Source organism: Pyrus communis, chromosome 11 (genome assembly GCF_963583255.1).
Source record: "Pyrus communis chromosome 11, drPyrComm1.1, whole genome shotgun sequence".
In the NCBI taxonomy this organism is placed as follows: domain Eukaryota; kingdom Viridiplantae; phylum Streptophyta; class Magnoliopsida; order Rosales; family Rosaceae; genus Pyrus; species Pyrus communis.
This window is the reverse complement of record NC_084813.1, coordinates 22,746,140-22,766,980: the sequence shown is the minus strand read 5'-3', so window position 1 is coordinate 22,766,980 and position 20,841 is coordinate 22,746,140. Positions and strand designations below refer to the sequence as shown.

The 20,841-nt window shown below is 35.9% G+C and overlaps 2 protein-coding genes across 2 annotated transcripts; one reads left to right on the top strand and one right to left on the bottom strand.

The window, feature by feature from the left end:
* Positions 1-6,340: 6,340 nt before the first annotated feature.
* On the bottom strand, positions 6,341-7,752 carry LOC137709230 (uncharacterized). Its single transcript, XM_068448328.1, has 3 exons — positions 7,591-7,752; positions 7,118-7,358; positions 6,341-6,909 (listed from the first exon to the last, which is right to left on the bottom strand). Exons 1-3 carry the CDS (start codon positions 7,750-7,752, stop codon positions 6,341-6,343), a joined length of 972 nt encoding a protein of 323 aa, XP_068304429.1.
* A 10,472-nt stretch (positions 7,753-18,224) lies between these two features.
* LOC137707948 (cytochrome P450 85A-like) lies at positions 18,225-20,841 on the top strand. The gene is made up of 9 exons (XM_068446894.1): positions 18,225-18,591; positions 18,765-19,086; positions 19,269-19,418; positions 19,515-19,760; positions 19,859-19,945; positions 20,033-20,111; positions 20,217-20,323; positions 20,433-20,557; positions 20,644-20,841. The coding sequence occupies exons 1-9, from the start codon at positions 18,401-18,403 to the stop codon at positions 20,729-20,731; spliced, it is 1,395 nt and encodes a 464-aa protein (XP_068302995.1). The 5' UTR covers positions 18,225-18,400; the 3' UTR covers positions 20,732-20,841.

Below are 20,841 nucleotides of genomic sequence, written 5' to 3'. Positions count from 1 at the left end.
AAAGCGTTTTCAGACATTTGAAACAATTCCAAATGAGCCCATAATTAAAGTACTTTATAGAATTATTTTACTTTTAATTTTGTTTTCTTTGTTTATGCTGCATGAGATCAAACTAAAAGCTCAGAATTTGGGCTTTAATTATGTTGTACATATAACCAAACACAATGTATAATGTATTGTATTCCATGCTATGTAGCCAAACAGAATTTGTGCAAGCACTCGGCTACATTGATGGAAAGTGAGTATTAGATAATACAAGGAATAACCCTTAATTCATTCTCTCTTTCCCTTGTTTGAATACAAACGATTTTGATGAAGAAGAATCGAACACCTCAATGAGTACACAAATAACTATAAGGGGCAGTTGAATAATTACCAACAAAGTTTTGTGTCTTCAAATTTCCTTCTTTCGTTATTTACTTCTTTTGTTTGACCTACTTTAGGAGTAGATTGATAGATTTAATTGACGTCTCGATGCTAATTACAAGCTAAAATTTAAGTAATTTTTTTTTGTCAATAAAACCAGCAAACTTAATTACACTCGAAGTGGATGTCACCTTCACTGAATCACTAGGGTCCTAGCAGAGGCAATATTTCCAAGTAGCGACAAATTGAATAATCCAACCTTAGACTATCTCCAAAGTAGATGTCAAATATGTCAACCAATACTAAAGACATCAAGCTATTCTCCAATGAAGTTGTAATATATAACATGGCAGATGAGTCATTTGACTCTTTGTTTTCTAGGTGTTTTTTTTTTGTAGAAATAAAGATGGAGTCAAATGTCTTTAATTTAAAATTTTAATTCATGAGTCCCATTGACAAGCAATAGGAATAGGATGAAAACTAAAAACAATTTTAATTTTTTTAATAGTTAATGTAACTATGTAGTGAAGAAAGTTGACGTCCCATCATAAAACCAATTGGTAATATAAAGATGTAGCACAACCTCTTATAAGTCCATGCAAAGTCCCTTCTCCTATCAATGTGATATTCATTCTTAACATGCCTGTTCACGGACAACACAACGGGGTGACGTAGAACACGTGTGACGATTTAGCTTCACACGTGAGATAATCTGCTCTGATACCATAAAGAAAGTTGAGGTTCCACCATAAAAACAATTGGCAATATAGGAAATATCTCAACCTCTTATAAACTCATGCAGGGTCCCTTCTCCCATCAATGTGAGAGTTATTCTCAACATAGAACCCTATATATTAACAAAATAAATATTTGACACATCCATGAAAAATGAAGAAGATTTTAACATATAGTGTCACTTAGTATTACGGTCTAGTGGTACCTCTCTTCACTTGTCAATGAGAGGTATTAGATTTGATTTTCGCCAAAAACGAATTTCAACCACATTATTGCAAGCCTATTGTGAGGCTAAGCCCACTTCCCACTCCTTTAGTATAGATAATATTGTTTGTTAAAATAAAAACATGTATATTCAATCTATCACATTAGCAATCAAATAAAATTTTAAAATATTATATTTGACAACTATGCTTTAAAAGGATAATGGCTGGTAGATTCGGTCAAATTCATGACTCGTAAGTGTGACCAATGGATGCATAATCTGATGAATGTGACCAAGGGATCCGAAGTTAAAAAGATCATAACCTTATTAATCCAGAGTCAAACAATGGATGCATTCCCGGTAGTTTAATTAGAATCGAGTAGCTAATTATATTATGTACCAAATTAATTCTCAAGGATCTCAATTGGTGTGGAGCATGTGAGTTGGTAGTTTAGGAGGCATCAAACACATGCTAGCAATATTGAGCAAAGGAATAAAAATATTTATATTATTTGTAAAATCAATGTCATTAGGTTCAATTCAATTGTACAATAGGAATAATAGAGGATTTCAGATCTACTTGTGACTACCTACTTGATATTACATTCACCAGCAACCTGCTTCGATGTTGCTTTTGTGCCAGAATAATGGGCTTCATTGGTGTATCATCACATGAATGAAACAATAGAAAAATGTTTTTTTCTTTTTAAATTCACATTTTCATGGGCATGTTGTGATTAGTTTAATACTATACTAATCGTATTTTATATCATTTTGACTATTGTGTTCGGGGAGTACTCTTGTCGTCAACGCACTACTCAATAGCTACCAACATATATATATATATATATATATATATATATCGATGAATATTTTGAAAAGCTATTTTGTTAAGGAAAACTAACGAAAAGTTCAAAAAAAATTTAGTTTTAATAAAAAAAAATGACAAATAAAGGTGTAGTGAATAGTATTAGGGAAAGGTAAAAATATGGTTTTTCGTTAAAAGTGGACAGTATTGGAAGTGTTTCGTTAAAACTCCTATTTTGTTATATGAAACAAGATATTTTATAAAACATAAGTAGTTTGTATACCATCATATCTCGTCATATAGCATATTAGTGAGTATTGGTGAATTTTAATTATGAGTGAATCTTATATGTATGAGTATTTAAGGGTGGTGTTATTTGTACACACTATTTTTTCAACCGTCAAATTAAATGAATTGAAGATAATCAAAAGACAAAAATTATAAGGTATGTAGATGGTAACTAACATGTTGCATACTATATATAATTGACATTATTAGAGAATGGTACAAATGTGGTATGAAAAATATGGTAAGAGTAGTATTTTTAAAGTAAAAAATGTTTGTTTTTGTGATTGAAAGATGAACCGATGGTTGGTTATTTTATTATTATTTTTTTTTTTGGGAGAGGAAGGGGTGGGACGGTGTGTTGGATGATGAATATTGATCGATCGATCACTAAGCTGAGTGTCTGGTACTTGTCAATATTAAATATTCCACAAAGGTACCAAGGACGATTAAGATACACCCACGAGGGGGTAACATGCAAATGAAATTGGGCATATCGTTTGATCCATAGTTGATATTTCCACATTGTTGTTTGTTAATGCACACAACTACACCACAAGACTAGACCAGCCCCTCTATGTGTGTGGAGAACCCCACCACAAGCTTCAACCTTGCTCGCTCGAAGTGGCCAAGCAGCCCCCCGATCACGTGGTTTTGGTGCCTATGCCCATATGTCATAAGCTTACCTAATTTGGATTACTGGACTCAACTCACCCAAGCACCTCAAGCTCAATGCATGCATGACGAGCGAGTCAACCTCATAATCTGTTGTATAATCTCTTCACGCGCGTGACTCATCAAATTCGTCACTCATTCTAAACAATGAATGTTGTAGACACAAAAAAATACATAACTCACTCTCCAATGCAAGAGAGTACGTACGCTACTACTCTAGATGGAGATGAGATCATGAACACTCAAACACACATTCAAGCAACATAAATAATATAACTTTATAATACAATAGTGGGAGGGAATGAAAGAAACAACAGCAAAGACAAGCAATTATGCGTCAATACAAATTGCAGTTGGGGACCCTTTCACACATGGGGTGGGGGTGCTTACCCTTCTGCTGTGGAGCCAACCTAGCTACCTTATGTTTTATCAGAATCTTTCCAAAATTGTTGCTTGGAACCACATACTTACTTATTGGTTATTGCCTCCAAGCTTTTCATCAGTTTCATAACAATCTGTCCAACTTATAATATAACCCTAATTACATATATATATATATATATATAAATTGTTAATTTCTTAATTACATATACTCAAAACTAAAAGCTGGTATACCTAGATATGTAATATAGTTATAAATTGTAAGATTGTCTGTCTAGGGCAGAGAGAGCACGTAAAAATTAAAGAGAGAAGAGACGCATCGCAAGCACGAGTTTGCATGGAGCACAATAATTTCGGGGTTTGGGGTTCTTTTGTATTTTATCTGAAAGAGTGTAGCAGGCCTCTATTATTGGCATTAAGTAGCCGAAAGTATATTAGAGTAAGATAGGACAGGAAACCCTAGTTATGCAGACGGACGTACGTACGTCCATGCCCATAGTGGTGGCCAATTGGCCGTAGACGACACGCGTTACCTGACCTCTTGTCTGCAGGACCGACTGCCACTAGCAAAAACTAGCTAGCGATGAAATGGCAGAGCCAGAGGACTTGTAGTACTTCAGTCGTCCCTTCTACAACTAGCAACTACCAACTAACTATCTGGACATATAGTTGATTTTTATTATCAAGTTCCCTCGATCGACATAATTAGAGCAACTCCAGCGGGGGGAGTAGCTCGATGGACCGGCCATTTTTCCAACCCAATAGCCAGAGCTGCAAGCTCCAACCCATGCGGGCGTGTGGACTGAGGGGGGTGCCCAAGTGAGAGGCCCGGCTCCAATCAATGGCCCGAGAGCCTGAGGGTCAGGTGATGCAAGGCTGACGTCAACGTCAGGGTGACGTCAGCCATGATTTAAAAAAATTTGCGTCAGGCGCATGTCATTCAAGTACGAGTGGGGACGCGTCACCGACAACTTTTTAATCAATGGGGCCCGCAACGCAGACTTCTGAATTGTTATCGTTGTGGGTCATGTGGCGCGACGTTGTCCGTTGGATTTCAACGGATACCTTATTTGGACCATTGGATTTCCAACGGTAAAAAAAAATTCAAACGTACCAACAAAGGCTAGATGACGTGGCACAACAAGAGCCGTTGGATTTGAGATCAACGGTCCACGTTATTCTTAAAAAAAAGAAGAAAAAGAAATCACATTTAAAAATTTTGAAATGTTACAGTTGTGCCACGTGGCACAATCTGGAGGGTTGGATTTCAATTTTTTTTTAATCAAACGGCAGAAATTAATTAAGTTAATAAAAAATCCGTTTTTTTTTTTTTTTTAAATTTAGAAAAAAAAAATTGATTTTACTTTTCTATAAATACCTTCTCATTATCTTCTACCTTACACCACATTTTCATATTTTCTCAAATACTTTCAACCACATTCCAATCTTTCTCTCAAAGTTTCAATCCAATTGGTTTCCAACAAAATGACTATTGATGCAGGTACGAATTGGATGCTTATTGAAGATGTTACATTGTGTTCTAGCTGGGTTGAAGTTATTCATAATCCGATTATGGGTAATGAGATGCAGTTGCGAGATATGTGGAGTCTTATTCATACCAATTATCTTGAGAAATTTGATGGGAAAAGAACCAAAGAATAGACGTCCAGTCGTTGGAGAATACTCAGCCAATCATTTAGTCTTTGGAGAGACACCTTAGCACAAGCTAGTGCTAATCTTCGAAGTGGGGAAAATTTGGCGGATCAGGTAACAATATATTATTTATTTGTTTGTACTACACCCAAATTTACATTAGTTACTTTGATTATAATTATTTCTTCTCCCGCATTGTGTTGACACTTCAAGCACAAGTTTGGTATAATGACAAAATCAAAAACAAAAACAAATGATTCACCCGATGGGAATGTTGACACTTCAAGCACAAGCTTCTCGGTCCAGAAGTTCTCATAAACATCACCCCTTTACACTTTACGCCCGTTCATGAAACCGACACAGAAGAAGTGCCGGAAATGCCCCTGAACAAACGTTGGGGTCGACCCATTATCCAATTAGGCCTCAAGGTAAGAAGGCTTCAAAAAGAAAAGGGAGTGCTTCCAAGAATGATTATGCAAAATATATGGAAGAACTTGCTCACCAAGGTGAATTGACTTTGGCGCAGGAACTGGCTAAATTTGAGGCTGATAAGGCTAGAGATGAGGCAAAAGTTGCAGCTGCTGAGAGATTATTTCAAGCTAATGAGAGAGAAAGAGAGCTACTTAGGCAAGAAAGGGAAGAGCTTAAAGAAGAAAGAAGAGCTCAACAAGATCGTGACAATATGAAGGAGCCTGTAGGGGGGAGTCACCGAATTCTAAATATTTTGGAATTTGGAGAAAGCGGAAGTGGTGCGAAGGAGGCGTGCAAGGGAAGCGAGAGCAAGAGAAGATGGTCCTAGCACCACAAGAGGAGATGATCCTAGCACCACAAATTGGTTAGGTGATGATTTTCCATTCACGAGGGACTAGGGAATTTGTTTTTAATCGGAGCCCATAATTTTCCAATCACTTTAGGTTGTAATTTCTTATTTATTGAATAGAGTACCTTATGTTGTTTCCAATTTAGTGAATTTAGTACTTTATTTAAACTGATAGTATATTTATTTAATTTGGTAATTTATTTAAACTAAGAGAATCTTTATTCAAAGGACATAAACACACCAAATAAAATTACATAAACATACCAAATAAAATTACAAACACACCAAATTTAAAAATAAAAAAAAATAAAAAATAAAAAAAAAATAAAAAAAAACTCACTAAATGAACTTAAAAAACACACCAAATAAAATTAAATAAACACACCAAATAAAAACAAACACACAAATAAACTTAAGTTTCTTGAGCTTGTTTCAATTCCCACTGGTGCTCTATCAAGTCAATTTGCCGGACATTGTGCATATATGGGTCCTGAAGTGCAGTATATCGTTGAATGAGCATTTCATTGTAATGTCTATCCCTTTGTAATGGCTCGTGTTGAATGGGTTCTTCAATGGCGTCATGAGCACAATATATTTGTGTTCCGAAATTGTTCATCATGTATGGCTCATATTCATCAACGACATCATAATCGTACTCATCTTCCACAACTATGTTATGAAGAATAATGCACATGATCATGATGGATCGAAGTGACTCTAAATCAAACATTATGGCAGCACCCCTAACCATTGCCCAATGAGCTTGGAGGATACTAAAACAACGTTCTACATCCTTTCTACACCCTTCTTGACAACTTGCAAAGTGTTTTTCCTTTGCACTTCGCGGACGGAGCACTGTTTTGACAAACGATGACCACCTTGGGTAAATGCCGTCTGCTAGGTAGTATGGCTCGTGGTACTTATGTTCGTTGACCCAGTACATGACTCTTGGTGCTTTTCCTTGCAAGACATCGATAAACACTAGGGATTGGGTAAGAACATTGAGGTCATTTTGAGCCACCGGAACATCGAAAAAAGCATGCCAAATCCACGTATCAAATGATGCCACCGCCTCCAAAATGATACTTTTTCCTCATTTTCTGTCCCCTATAAGCTCCTTGTCATGCACTTGGACAGTTTTTCCAGGTCCAGTGTAAATAGTCAATGCTTGCAATCATCTTAGGAAAACCTCGCATCTCGGCTTTCTTCAGAAGCCTTTGCAAGTCCATCTCAGTAGGTATCTGGAGGTACTCTGTGGTGTAGATAGATTCAATTGCGGAGCAAAACCTTATCAGGGACTCAAGAATGGTTAATTTCCCCATCCTCACTATCTCATCCACTTGGTCTGCAGATGCTCCATATGCAAGCACCCGTAAGGCAGCAGTGATTTTTTGCTCGGGAAGGAGACCCATAACACCAAAAGCATCATTCTTTTACACAAAGTAAGAATCATGGTTGCAAATAGCAATCATGATTTTGTTGAACAAATTTCGTTCCATTCTAAAACGATGTCTAAAGTACGTATCAGGGAATACACTATTATAGACAAAATAATCATCCAAGAGATCTGTACCTCGTCGTTGCATGCTTCTATCAATGTTTGCGGAACGGCTGGGCCTGCAAATTTGAGCCACATCTTGGATGACTCGATGGGAATGTGACGCTCTTTTGGCTTCTTGCTTCATCATCTCTCCTTCTACGTTCCTCATCATCATCCTCTTCCATCTCATTTTCACCCACCTGGAGATTGAACATTTCTTCCCCTTGCTTAAACAAATTTTTCTCTTGCTCATCGATTTCCCACAACATCCTTGAATAAGACATTGTAAGAAGGAAGCAGAAACTATGAATAATGATAGAGATTTTGATTTTGGTGTGTGATTTCTTAGGATGGATGATGGGTTATATGGAGGAAAAAGAAAGGATTAAGTTGTAGATAATGTCATGTGGCATGCCGTCATTCGTTAAAAATATGATCGAAATCTATTCTCACAGATTGTGACATGTGGCACGACGTAATTGGTTAAAATTTTTATCGAAAATCTATCCTCAACAATTCTAAAAAGGTAACGACATATGGCATGACGACATTGGATAAATATCTTATCAAAATCTATCACCAAAAATTGTCTTTTTGGATAATGACGCATGGCGCAATGAGAACGATTAAAAATTTTATCCGAAATTACAAATAAAATTATTTTGTATTATTTTATAAAATAAAAATTACTAATGTTTTATTACCTGTTGTCATAGCTATTCAGTTTAGGGGTGGAGATACAAATGGCAGTTACTGTTCATTAAAAGTAGTTACTGTTTACTGGAGGCTATTCAATATTGAGTTGCCTTAGGGGGCCTTGGCAATGCTAGAGTTACTCTTATGTTCAACCGTAACTGCAGCTTCAGTTTCCTGTAAATTTTCCTATTTAGAAGCTGGGACACATGAAAAAGTAAACCCTAATTTTATAATTTGGGACACATTCAAGTTAGCTTCGGTTATACAATGAAACAAGTTAGGGATGGGTTGATCGTCTGGGAAGGAAAATTATAACATGAGAATTTGGTGCAATGTATAGAGCATAATCGTAATTTGGAAAGAATAGTAATGAGAAAGCACAATTGTTTAATAAAAAAGGTAAGACAATGTTAAATATGTAACAAAAAAATGTATACCCTTTAATTTTTGTATTAACACTTAACACCTAGTAGTTAACAATGGAAATTGTTTAAGTAAATATTCATGCCATTTATATTACATAGAATCCATGACCACACGATAGTGGGTTCCAAATATCTTTAGGAACAATTGAAACTTATTGTGAATGAAAAATAGTCAACTTTGGTTAGGTGGTATTGATCCTGGGGGAAAGACACGTGTTGTAATCCCAATAGAGCTTAGTCACTTCAGCATAAAGGACAAAGAAACAATAATTGAATTCAACTAGTCCACTTCTGCATTATGTTTGTATTTTTACATAATTGTTTATATATACACGTTTTTATACACAGCGGATCCGTAGTAGTGTTTTTTTACATAATTTTTTGAATAAATTACATAAAATTACCTCAATTATTGGGTCATTAACGGTTTAATATCTCGTCTTTAAAAAGTTTTAATGTCATACCTTATCTTCGAATTTGTTACAATGTCATACCTTCCGTCAGTTGTCTGTCAATTTCTTCATTAAATGCTGATGTGGCTTGATGCGGGACCCACTTTTTATTAAAAAATTAATTGAATATTTAAAAAAATTAATTAAAAATTAAATAAATATTAAAAAATATATATATATAAATAAATAAATAAATAAGAAAAACCCAAAAACAACCCCTGCCCCCAATCGAAGCTCCCCATCCCCTTCCCCACCGACCCGTCCCCCCACCCCCACCTTTTTCCCTCCCACCTGTCTCCCCACCGCACCCTTCCTCCCTTCACTCCAGAACCCCACCGCCGCTCGCCCTTTCTTCCTCCATCTCCTCTTCCCTCCCAGAGCGCTCCTCCCCCTCCTCCTCCTCCTACCCCTCTTGCTTCATTAACCTCCCCACACCTCTCCCCCTTTCTCTCTCGGTCTCCCCCCCCCCCCCCCCCCCCCACCTTATTCCCCCCCCCCCATCTGAAACTCTTCCCATTCGACCCCTTTAAGCCCAACCTGGCCACCCACCCAGACGACAATCCCAACCCCCCATCACCGCTAGTAGCAGCAGCCACATCTCGAGGACCAGTTGAAGTGGTCCAACTTCGATGGGAAGGAAGGGTTGGGTGAGGTGAAACGATTTGGACAATCTGGGTGAATTTGTTTCTATTTTTTATTTTTTTTAAGTTTTGAATGGGAAATAAGGTGAAGAGGGGTGGGGAACTGGTCGATGGGGAAGGGGATAGGGAGCTTCGGTCAGGGAGGGGGGAGAGGGGATCTGGGTGGTTTTTTGGGTTTTTTTTTTTGTTTTGTTTTGTTTTTGTTTTAATATATTTTTTTTTTAATATTCAATTATTTTTTTAATAAAAAGTGGGTCTCGTCTCAAGCCACGTCAGCATTTAATGGAGGAATTGACAAACAACTGACGGAAGGTATGACATTGCAACAAATTTGAAGATAAGGTTTGACTTTGAAACTTTTTAAAGACGAGGTATGAAACTGTTAATGACCCAATAGTTGAGGTAGTTTTATGTAATTTACCCTAATTTTTTATATATACACGTTTTTGTAGAGTTTATTTTGAAATGTATTTTAACAATTAGAACTGTTTATTTTTTAGAACGCTATTTATAGATCATCTTTGTAAAAGTTAGACAAATCCAAAATCATTAAGACATTCATTTGTAGTGAAGAAAATAGACAAATACAGTTTTACAAAAAAACCCTAAACGCTTAATCTAATGATTATATGACTTCAGATTTGAGTGATATTTGATAAACATGATCTTTGAGGGAAGACATAAAAGATAGACAGTTCGAAACGTTAAAATACATTACAAAGCGAGCTCTACAAAAATGTGTAAAAAGTTATGTAAAAAGGTGATACTACAGATCTGCCTCTATATACATGCATATTTATATATGGTAATATTTCTAACCTAAGACATATTAGAGGATTTATTTAATTTGATATGTTATTTCCCTAACTGAAAATTGTAGGAACTAAAACTAGTTTAAGATGTACTATTCTCTCAAGGAGAGATAAAGGAAAATTGTATTGTAACGTCTATGTATAAATCATCACGGGATCCGATAAATGAATAGACAATTATACATACGAAAGTATACTATAGCTACGACAATTTCTCAAACAAACAAAATGGTGTGACTTGTACAAAGGGATTTAATGAGCTATGAGTTGCTTAAAAACGTGATGAGCAAAGAGTACTCAACTACATGTGGCTTCTTTGTTGTTGTTAAGTTAGGGAGTAGATTTGTCTATTTGGATTTTTTTTTAATTTGTGGTATTGTTTTATGGTTCTTGTGTTTTGTTTGTGTTGATCACATTTCGACTGATACGAACGACAAATTGGTAAAATACATGGTGGTTGGTTGATGACTACTTGTGTCAGCAACGTAGTCTAATGACCATCATGTGTTTTGCTTAGGGTTTTTTGTTCACTTGGCTTGCTAACATCTTTTCTTTAAGTTTATCACTTGTAAAATTTTATTCTATCGGTGAAGTTTTGTTTGAAAAAAAAAACCTACATATTGGTTATGGTCTCCTCACATCTTTACCAACCGTCAGTATGCCGGGGTAACAATTGCAAGGTCAATATAAATTGTCATTATCCCCAGTAGGTAAGAAGTAAAGAAGCATAGAAAAGTGTGGGTGAAACAGGTAACAGATTGAGACAGAAGCAAATGGGGTGAAAAATATCAGAAAGCTAGGTCAGGAAGAAGGGGGGTTGGGAGAGAGAATGAGAAGCAAAATAACAAATCAATCAATTCAGCGAATAAAACAGGTGCACTTGGATAGACCTACCACACGTGCACAAGATCATTTTATGGGAATGGGGAGTGGGTTTGTGGTTTGGATAAAGACGTCAAGAAACTACAAAACAAACAAAGAAATAGACATCTTTAATCCTTTGGAGTTTTTAGCACCCCGTGTACTACTTCTGCACAAATGTTTTTAACTTCATATTTTTTAATTTTTATGTTTTTGTTTAATAATTGTTGAGTTTATTTATTTTGCAAGTTCAGTGTTTGGGAACAGAGATTTGTGAGTCTCAAGACGTTTCTCTGTGGCATCGGCATGTAGTTGACACTTGACATTTTTTACACCGATTGTTTCAGTTTACTGTCATAAAAAGAAAGTTTTGATTATTCCTTGCCCTTTTTTGGCTGGCCAAAATATTGATTTTTAGGGTTTTCAATTTTTGTTTTCCGCACTTCATGTTTGATTTCACTTAATCTTTCTCATTAATTTGCATCATGCATGCCACATATAATGGAGAGATCATGTTGTGTCACACGAAAACAATCTTTGAACAAAGGGTGAGCAACCTAAAGCTTTGAACATTATAATTCATATCCAGCGGACCAAATATGTTAGTAGATAGGCCATTTCAAGCATATAAAATCTTAGGGTGTATTTAACTGGAATTTTAGAAGAGTTTTAATTTTATGAATTTAATGGATTCCATATATGTCATTTGAATTTTGATTAAATTCTCTCAAAGTAACAAGAGACGCGTTGAATTTGTTAAAGCCTAAAGTATACTATGAAATATATGTAAATCTATCAAAATTATATACTTTTAAAAGAACCCTCAACCTTTTAAAACCAAAACATGATTGAATACACCTACATCAAGACTGAATACACTGTATGTACTTTTATTTGTTCTTTTAAAATTCTTACTAAATATCCCTAAATTTTATAAATAAATTCAAAATTTTGATTGAATATGTTGAATTTTTAAACTCTTTTTTCTTTAATCTATCGATATTTTTACATTAAGGGAGGCGAAGTTCGGATAAGCCATGCAATGGGTAGCTTAATTTGGTATCGAATTCGCTATTCACGAGATTCAAACCTAAGACCTTTCACTTTCAAATGAAGAGGAATACCATCATACCGTATTACTGAGTGGCCAAAAATTCTTTAATATTCCAATTGAATACACCGTTTTGGATTTAGTTCCAATATAATCAATTTTTCTAAATATTTTCTATATAAAGAATACATCTCATGCAAATGTCTATACTATGCGTGCGTATATAAGTAATATGGAGGTGTGGTCAGTTCGATTCACAACCTAGATTTGATCGACTTGGGCCCAAGCTTTTGTTCGGAAAATTCTTTGCTATGGTACGATTTCAGCTCTTGATATTCGTAGTTTAAATGTCTACGTATCCTTTGTAGTGTGATTTTCTCACACAATCATTATCCTTTTTAATAACCCAAAATTACCTTAGGCAGTTGACTATCAAATCGCCTTGTGAAAGACAAAATAATCCAAAATTACCTTTACTTGTTCAAACAAAAGCTAATTTATTTTAAACGAACAAATACATAATCTTATTTAAAATTATAAAGAAACAAGAAATGAGAGTTTACGTCCACCAAAAGAAGACTTCATTAACACGCCCGTACGAGAAGTTAGTTGAATAAAATCAGGGGCGGGGCTACATAGGAATCTGGGTGGTCCTAGAGCCGTCCCGCATTGGGAAATACGATGATTAAGATTCTTCATAGACTCTTGAAATGTTTGATCATGAATATTTTTGTGTCCATCAAGTAATTGATGAAATGCATGTTTGACATATCTTTATGGCACCTAGTAGGACGCATCAACATTCTTCAATAGAATGAGTCAATATCACTCGACAGGAGGTCTAGACTAACTTAGAAATGTTACTCAACATAATTCTATAGGCCCTATAGACAAACTTGACAAATGTCAGCGTGCGAGCATCATGGCCTGGCGGATCGAAATGCCCAAGTTACACAACTAAAGATGTTTGTTTCGACATTAGGATCCCCAAGGTTAATTTTTAGCCCCATCTCCAATAAAACATGACTGTAGAGGCTTTTCTTTTTTTTTTTTTTTTTTTTTTTTTAAAAGGAAATCTAAACTATATGATAAGAGAGATTCAAATTTATTCACGAGGACTACCACACTATCATGGCCATCCACATCCTACATCTGCCTAACGTTCTGCTTTTGAATTAAAACAAATTAAGTTATTAATTAGAACTTAATTAGTATCTTGATGAATTGTGTGCGTACACACACAGGTCTCCATCCACCCCTGCGTTGTATGAGATCAATAATTTAGAGGAAATAATTGGTTGGGTACCCATCTCTGCCGCTCTGGCATGAAAAAAGTAGAAGAGAACAAACTAGAGGCCCTCGTGCAACTGGAGGGTAGACATTCTTCCATCTCTCTTTTCTGCCACCTGTAGCGGCCAGCCATATGGCCCCTCGGGTTCTTCAATGAAATTATGGTTCTATCATAAAACAAATTGACAATATGAGAAGTAGTCCAAAACCATATAAGCACATAATAAACCTTATCCCTCACGAAGGTGCACATAATAAACCTTATCCCTCACCGAGGTGGGACAACTCTCAACACGTCCCGCATGTGTGGCGGATTTTCAAGCCTCCACATGAACAACAATTGGATGATGCGTGAGCACATGTGGTCCTTCGGCTTTCACACGTGGGACAACCTGGTCTGATACTATGATGAAATTGGGGTTCCACCATAGAATCAATTAGCAATATGAAGAGTAACCCTAGACCGTATAAACACATAACAAACCTTGTCCCTCACTGATGTGGGACAACTCTCAACATCCCCCCTCCCTCCCTCTCTCTCATAATGTAATCTTTTGCAGCCTACCAGTACCGTATGTATTCTGTCTGGAATTCCATGCAATTATTATTATTATTTATTTTTTTATCCACATCGCTCTCTCTTATTCTCCACTTAGTTTCCTCTCTTATTATTATTATTATTATTTTAGCTTTGGCCTTTATTTTCCTGGATTTTAGCTTGTTCTAATCAATCTGTTTTATGCATTTCATGTCGGCATGCAATCGTCTACCTAGTCATGCTATCTTATAACAAATTACTTCGGAATTGGATAACAAGTTGGAGAATTAAAGGGTGTCTACATGTATATGCCATTTGTCACCTGCCAAACAAGACACTCGTGTGTACTAGAAACTCTAAGGAGTTTCAATATACATCCTTATAGGCTTTGATGGAACATCTCTTTCAATTTTTGAAATCTAGCAATTCTCAAATTGGATCAAGTACATCAAAGATAAAAGTACCCTATTCAATGAACTGTATCAGAAAATGAGCTTATATATTTTGGATCATATAACACGTTATGATGTATTTGTATTAGAATATGAAATGTACATAAAATGATGAACCAAAAAAATATCTTATAGTTTTCACAAGCATAAAAGTACATGAAAATCACATATAACATTACTGTTGCTGTAATAACTCTCATTATCCTACTACAAAACGATTACCGACTATCTTTAATTTGAAAACTAAGTTAAGATTGGTAAAACCCCTTTTGTGTCTAATCTCTTTCCAAGGATCTCAATATGTATCCCCACCTTTCTTCAAGTCACCATCCAATCCACCTTATTTTCCACTCAAAGACAAGCCATCAGCTTCAAACCAAAGTCAAGAAACAAAATGAGAGTAGAAGAGATAAGCGAATTACAGGACGAACCATGTCTCATTAGATTCATGTAACATGTGATGAGACTGATGATCATCGACACCTACTGTACGGGCTGCCCCGAAGATAACATGTGGTGAATGTTAATTAATTATGAATTATAAATTCATGATCACGATCATCACGACAAACCCTACTTACACACTTTACTATTTTTGTCACTATTTGCGCAAGGAATCACAAGAGAAATAATAGATGTTTAGTACGGTTTTTAGTCAAAATGGTCTCTGAGATTGACATAACTCCTCACTTTAGTCTTTAACAATGAAAATCAATAAAAGTGCTCCCTAAGTTTGTTCACTGTAAATCGTTTTTGTCCTTCCTTGAAAAGTCTGTAATTATCCTCGTAGATGAGTTAGTTTGACAAAAATACCCTTCAAAAAGTAGTCATGGGGGTTGTTCATATGACAATTTAACAAATATTTTGGCAAATTTTTCACAGGAGGACCAAAATGATTTATAGTAGACAAACTTAGGGACTAGTTCTATCAATTTTCATTGTCAAGGAATAAAGTAAGGAGTTGTATCTATCTCAGGGACGACTTTGGAGAAAAAGCCTAGTTAGTATTGAAACAAAACAATCATGTTCTCGTAGTCACCTGGTGACTAAGGATACATGGTCACTCACCGTCGAATTTGAAACATTAATAGCACATTGATTTAATCTACACCCTTAATATCATACCCAACAATAAGTGATCATACATTTCTTCTATTGAAACAAATTAGAGAAATGCTAAGGAAAATCTCTCAAAGTAAAACTTTGATGGACTTTCTGCCATCTTACAGTTTAATATCAATTCTCATGCTAATATTATAAACATTGTGTAAAAAAACTTGAAGTGGCAGAGAGTCCATAAAAAGCCCCACTTTTGAGAGAGTCGCCTTAGCATGTCTCAACAAATTATTCATAAAAAACAAGTTAAAAGAAATTAATGGAAATTTTCTATAACTAGCTAGGTATAGTTATTTCTCAACAAATTATTCATTAAAAACAAGTAGAAAGATGTTAATGGAAAACTTCTATTACTAGATAGGTCTAGTTAGCACTCCAGGGTTTATGGTTGTATTTGTGACCAAACTTCTCTTTCATATATTTGACATTTGAAGTTTATGTTTCAATATATTGATTTATTGAGGAGTGCTTTTAGTTCACTCAGGATCCTCGTCGGATTTTCTTTGTGAGAATTCAGGGAATCCTTCAATCACATCCTTTTATCGTATATTGTACAGTCAGTTTTTGTCAGGTACTATTTATATTCAATTTTAAATAAAAAAAATTTGCAATGATTTATAACCACACGATATACGATAAACGGATGTGATTTGAGGATTCCTGGAATTCCCACAAAGAATATCCGATGAAGATCCTCACTCCTTATAGTTTTCTTTTACCTTTTAGACCTACCCCAGTGAGAACACGTAAAGGTATATACTTCATCATACTTCGAAGTCTGATTCCATCTTTAATAGCAAAGGACAATCTTCTTCTCATCAACCAATTTACCATCTATGGTACTAGATCTTGCAAAGATAATTAATGGCTACCATTAAATACTTTAAAGAACGCTCGCATATATCGTTATCCATCGACCAAAAGATAAGGAAAAAGGAGTGCTCGTGATGCATATAATCTGCAGATTCTGTACTGTAAATTATGATTGAAAACAATGTTACAATGTATGGATCGATGTTCTTGTGCTCAGTCTGCATATGCTTCTTAACCTGATTGTTAATGGTGAAGATTCCCTACTAATGACGGCATTTAAACATAGCTAACGATGGTGGGTGGGATGTTAAATGTTTGTGGCCCTTTTTTTTATCTATCACTGAAGCAAGAAGGTGAATGCTTTCATTATATGATAACGATAATTTAGACACGATGGATACTCTTACTGTCATACTCTAAATGTATCACAAATTTAGATAAATATCAGCTCGGTTAATGATTCAGATTCAAAATCTGATTGTCAGTCAGAGTTAGGGAATATGTTAATTCATACTCATGGACGAGGCAAGATTTATGGTATTTTGAGATTATTTGGAACTCTATATATATTTCCCTTGAAGGTGTTTGAGATTAAATCAGCCCACAGTTTCAAACTAGAACAAGGGGCAGTCCAATTTTCAGACTAGCAGTTAGAAGGGAGCCAAAAGAATACATGCTCTCTCTCTCTCTCTCTCTCTCTCTCTCTCTCTCTCTCTCTCTCTCTCTCTTATTCACATGGTAACCAAGCTCCTGTGTCTTCTTCTGGTTTTTGCAATTCCATTGCCAGATCTTGTTGACGAACATGTGAAAGGGATTCACTTTTCTTTTAGGCCCTAGAGGGTGGTCTGCATGTGCCTTTCAAACTTACTACTTGGAGTTAAGAGTTACCCTAGTTCATTTCTTGAAATCTTGTACCCTCGAAATTAAATATTACAGCAGTAAATTTTCCACAGCATCCTTCCTCCGAAATCTAAACTAGTTTATGAATACGATAGTTAAAAACTTTTTTTCACTTTTGAGCAAATCATTGTTTATTCAATTGCTTTGGCTTGGAAATTCAAATCTTTTTGTTGGGTCGTGCGGTAAGATAAGTTAAAAGTTTTGGAAAGAGTGATTTTAATTTTATTTTTTTTAACACATAATATTTTAAACTGCTTTAATTTATAAGAGTGGATTCATATTTGATCACAAATAAGTGGACACACAATTTTTATCAACTCTCGATTGATTTAACTTTTGTTGCCAAGAGAAATGTAAAGGGGAGTTTCTCAATAGGATTCTTTATCACCTTACAGTTTAATATTAATTTATGTACAAAAATTATAAAACATTATGAAAAAAAATGAGGTAGTAGAGAATTAATAGAGAGTCCAACTTTTAAGGGAGCCTCTTTTAGCATTTTTCACCTTGCTAAATAATTTTATGATAAAATCTCAACTTTTTTCATGATATATGCACGTCGAGAGATCAATAACAAGACGTTTAACTAATCTTTGTGAAAGAACTAAACACTTTATAGTCATTCAAGTGAGCTTTTACTGCTCGAGGTCATAGATAAGGTCCCTCACTTTGTATAGGGTGCATGGATTGGCCTATAATATGGTCTCTCTCTCTCTCTCTCTCTCTCTCTCTCGTATGGTAGTTGAGACTTGGGAGAGGTCTGTTCCTATATATGTATATGTGAAACACTTTTGGCTACACCACAAAACTAGAGCATGCCCATACCATTGAATGCTCTCTCTGTCTAGGGTTCCTTGCAGCTTCTAGGAGGAGAGCAGAGCATCAATGGCTGTCTTCATGATAGTGCTTATCTTTTTCCTCTGTTTGGTCTGCATCTGCTCTGCTCTTCTCAGATGGAATGAAGTTAGATACAGAAAGAAGGGCCTCCCTCCAGGCACAATGGGCTGGCCAGTCTTTGGTGAAACTACTGAGTTTCTCAAACAAGGCCCAAACTTCCTGAAAAACCAGAAAGCAAGGTGATTATATTTTTTTGGGTTCTCCTCTGTTAACGTTTAGTTGGTTTTTTGAGTATAACGGAAACAACAGTCATGATTAAACATATGTGTATAACGGGTGAAAAGTCGTGTGTATCATTTTTCGTAAATTAAATTGGCAAAATATTGTATAATTTTGATTGAATTTTTGCCAGGTATGGGAGTTTCTTCAAATCCCACATATTGGGGTGCCCTACAGTGGTATCCATGGATCCAGAGGTGAACAGATACATCCTAATGAATGAAGCCAAAGGGCTGGTTCCTGGCTACCCACAATCCATGTTGGATATTTTGGGAAAATGCAACATTGCCGCAGTCCATGGCTCCACTCACAAGTACATGAGAGGCGCATTGCTTGCCATCATTAACCCAACCGTGATCAGAGACCAGATTTTGCCCAAAATTGATGAGTTCATGACATCCCACCTCGCTGGCTGGGACAACCAAGTCATCAACATTCAAGAAAAAACCAAAGAGGTTTGTGTAACAGCATCCCATCTTTCATGTAATCCGTAATCAGAGTCAAACTGCAGTTCGTTCGACTCTGATTGCGGAGTACTTGTGTTTTTACTCGCTGATTTCGGATAGTAAACATGTTCTGATACTATTCCTTTGTTGATCACCGGTCTAATCAGTTTTTCTTCAACTGTTTTGTACAGATGGCACTATTATCATCTCTGAAGCAGATTGCAGGCATTGAATCAAGCTCAATTACTCCAGCATTCAAGACAGAGTTCTTCAAGCTTGTGCTAGGCACCCTTTCATTGCCTATTGATCTTCCTGGCACGAATTATTGCCGCGGTTTTCAGGTATGCATCTGATTTATTTTCTCGTGACCAAAATCTCCAATGGACGTTGTTGTGGAAGGTCCAGCAATTGAGATTGGCGAACCATTTTATATGCAGGCAAGGAAGAATATTGTAAGCATGTTGGAAAAACTCATAGAAGAGAGAAGGGCTTCCAAAGAAGTCCATAGAGACATGCTTGGCTGCTTACTGACAAGTGATGAAAACAAACACAAACTCAGCGACGAAGAAATAATCGATATGGTCGTCACGATTTTGTATTCGGGTTATGAGACCGTTTCCACTACTTCCATGATGGCTGTCAAGTACCTCCATGATCATCCCAAAGTGCTTGAAGAACTCAGAGTAAGTTTATGGTTTGTTTTTGCTTTTGGTAATAGTCTCGCCCAAACTTGCTTAGCTTCGGAGTTCGGTTTCTGAAGTTTTAACTGCACATTTTGTAGAAAGAGCATTTGGCAATTAGAGAAAAGAAAAACCCAGAGGACCCAATTGACTGGAACGACTTGAAATCTATGAAGTTTACTCGTGCGGTAAGAAATTTCCCACCCTTGAAAATTTTGGATTTACCATTTGCTCTGGTTTGTTAATATCTTTCGTGTTATGTTTTTACCCTGCAGGTTATATTTGAGACCTCAAGATTAGCTACCATTGTGAATGGGGTATTGAGGAAAACGACTCAAGATATGGAACTAAATGGTAAGGAAAATATATCTTACATAAGCAGAGAGTCTTGTTGGCTTGAGTTCGTCCTTTAATGTTATTTAAAAGATTTATAACATTTTTTTTTCTATGTTTAAACAGGATATTTGATTCCAAAAGGGTGGAGAATTTATGTGTATACAAGAGAGATTAATTATGACTCCCTTCTGTATCCGGAACCATTAACCTTCAATCCTTGGAGATGGCTGGTTAGTGAAACTCTTTGTATTTCTGTCTGACTCCTCAGCTTCGACGATGGAAATAAACTTGAAATTTGAACATCGGAATTTCTAAACCGGGTTTGAATGCAAAATGCAGGACAAGAGCTTGGAGTCTTCAAACTATTTCTTTATATTTGGAGGGGGCACTAGGCTATGTCCAGGAAAGGAGCTGGGAATGGCAGAAATTTCGACTTTCCTGCACTACTTTGTAACTAGATACAGGTAGCTTTTGATCTGATTTTTTACCTAAGGTAAAAGACATGTTGTTTACTATTAAAGATAAGATTGTAATATTTATTTGCTTGCAGGTGGGAAGAAGTTGGGGGAGACAAGCTGATGAAATTTCCCAGAGTAGAGGCACCGAATGGACTGCACCTTAGGGTTTCATCTTATTGACTAATATATGTACATGGAAAAAATAGAGAAAATAGTATATAGGGCATGTGAGAGAAATATGATGTATGATAAGGTGCTAACATATTAGAAAAACTGATGGAATTTGAGCA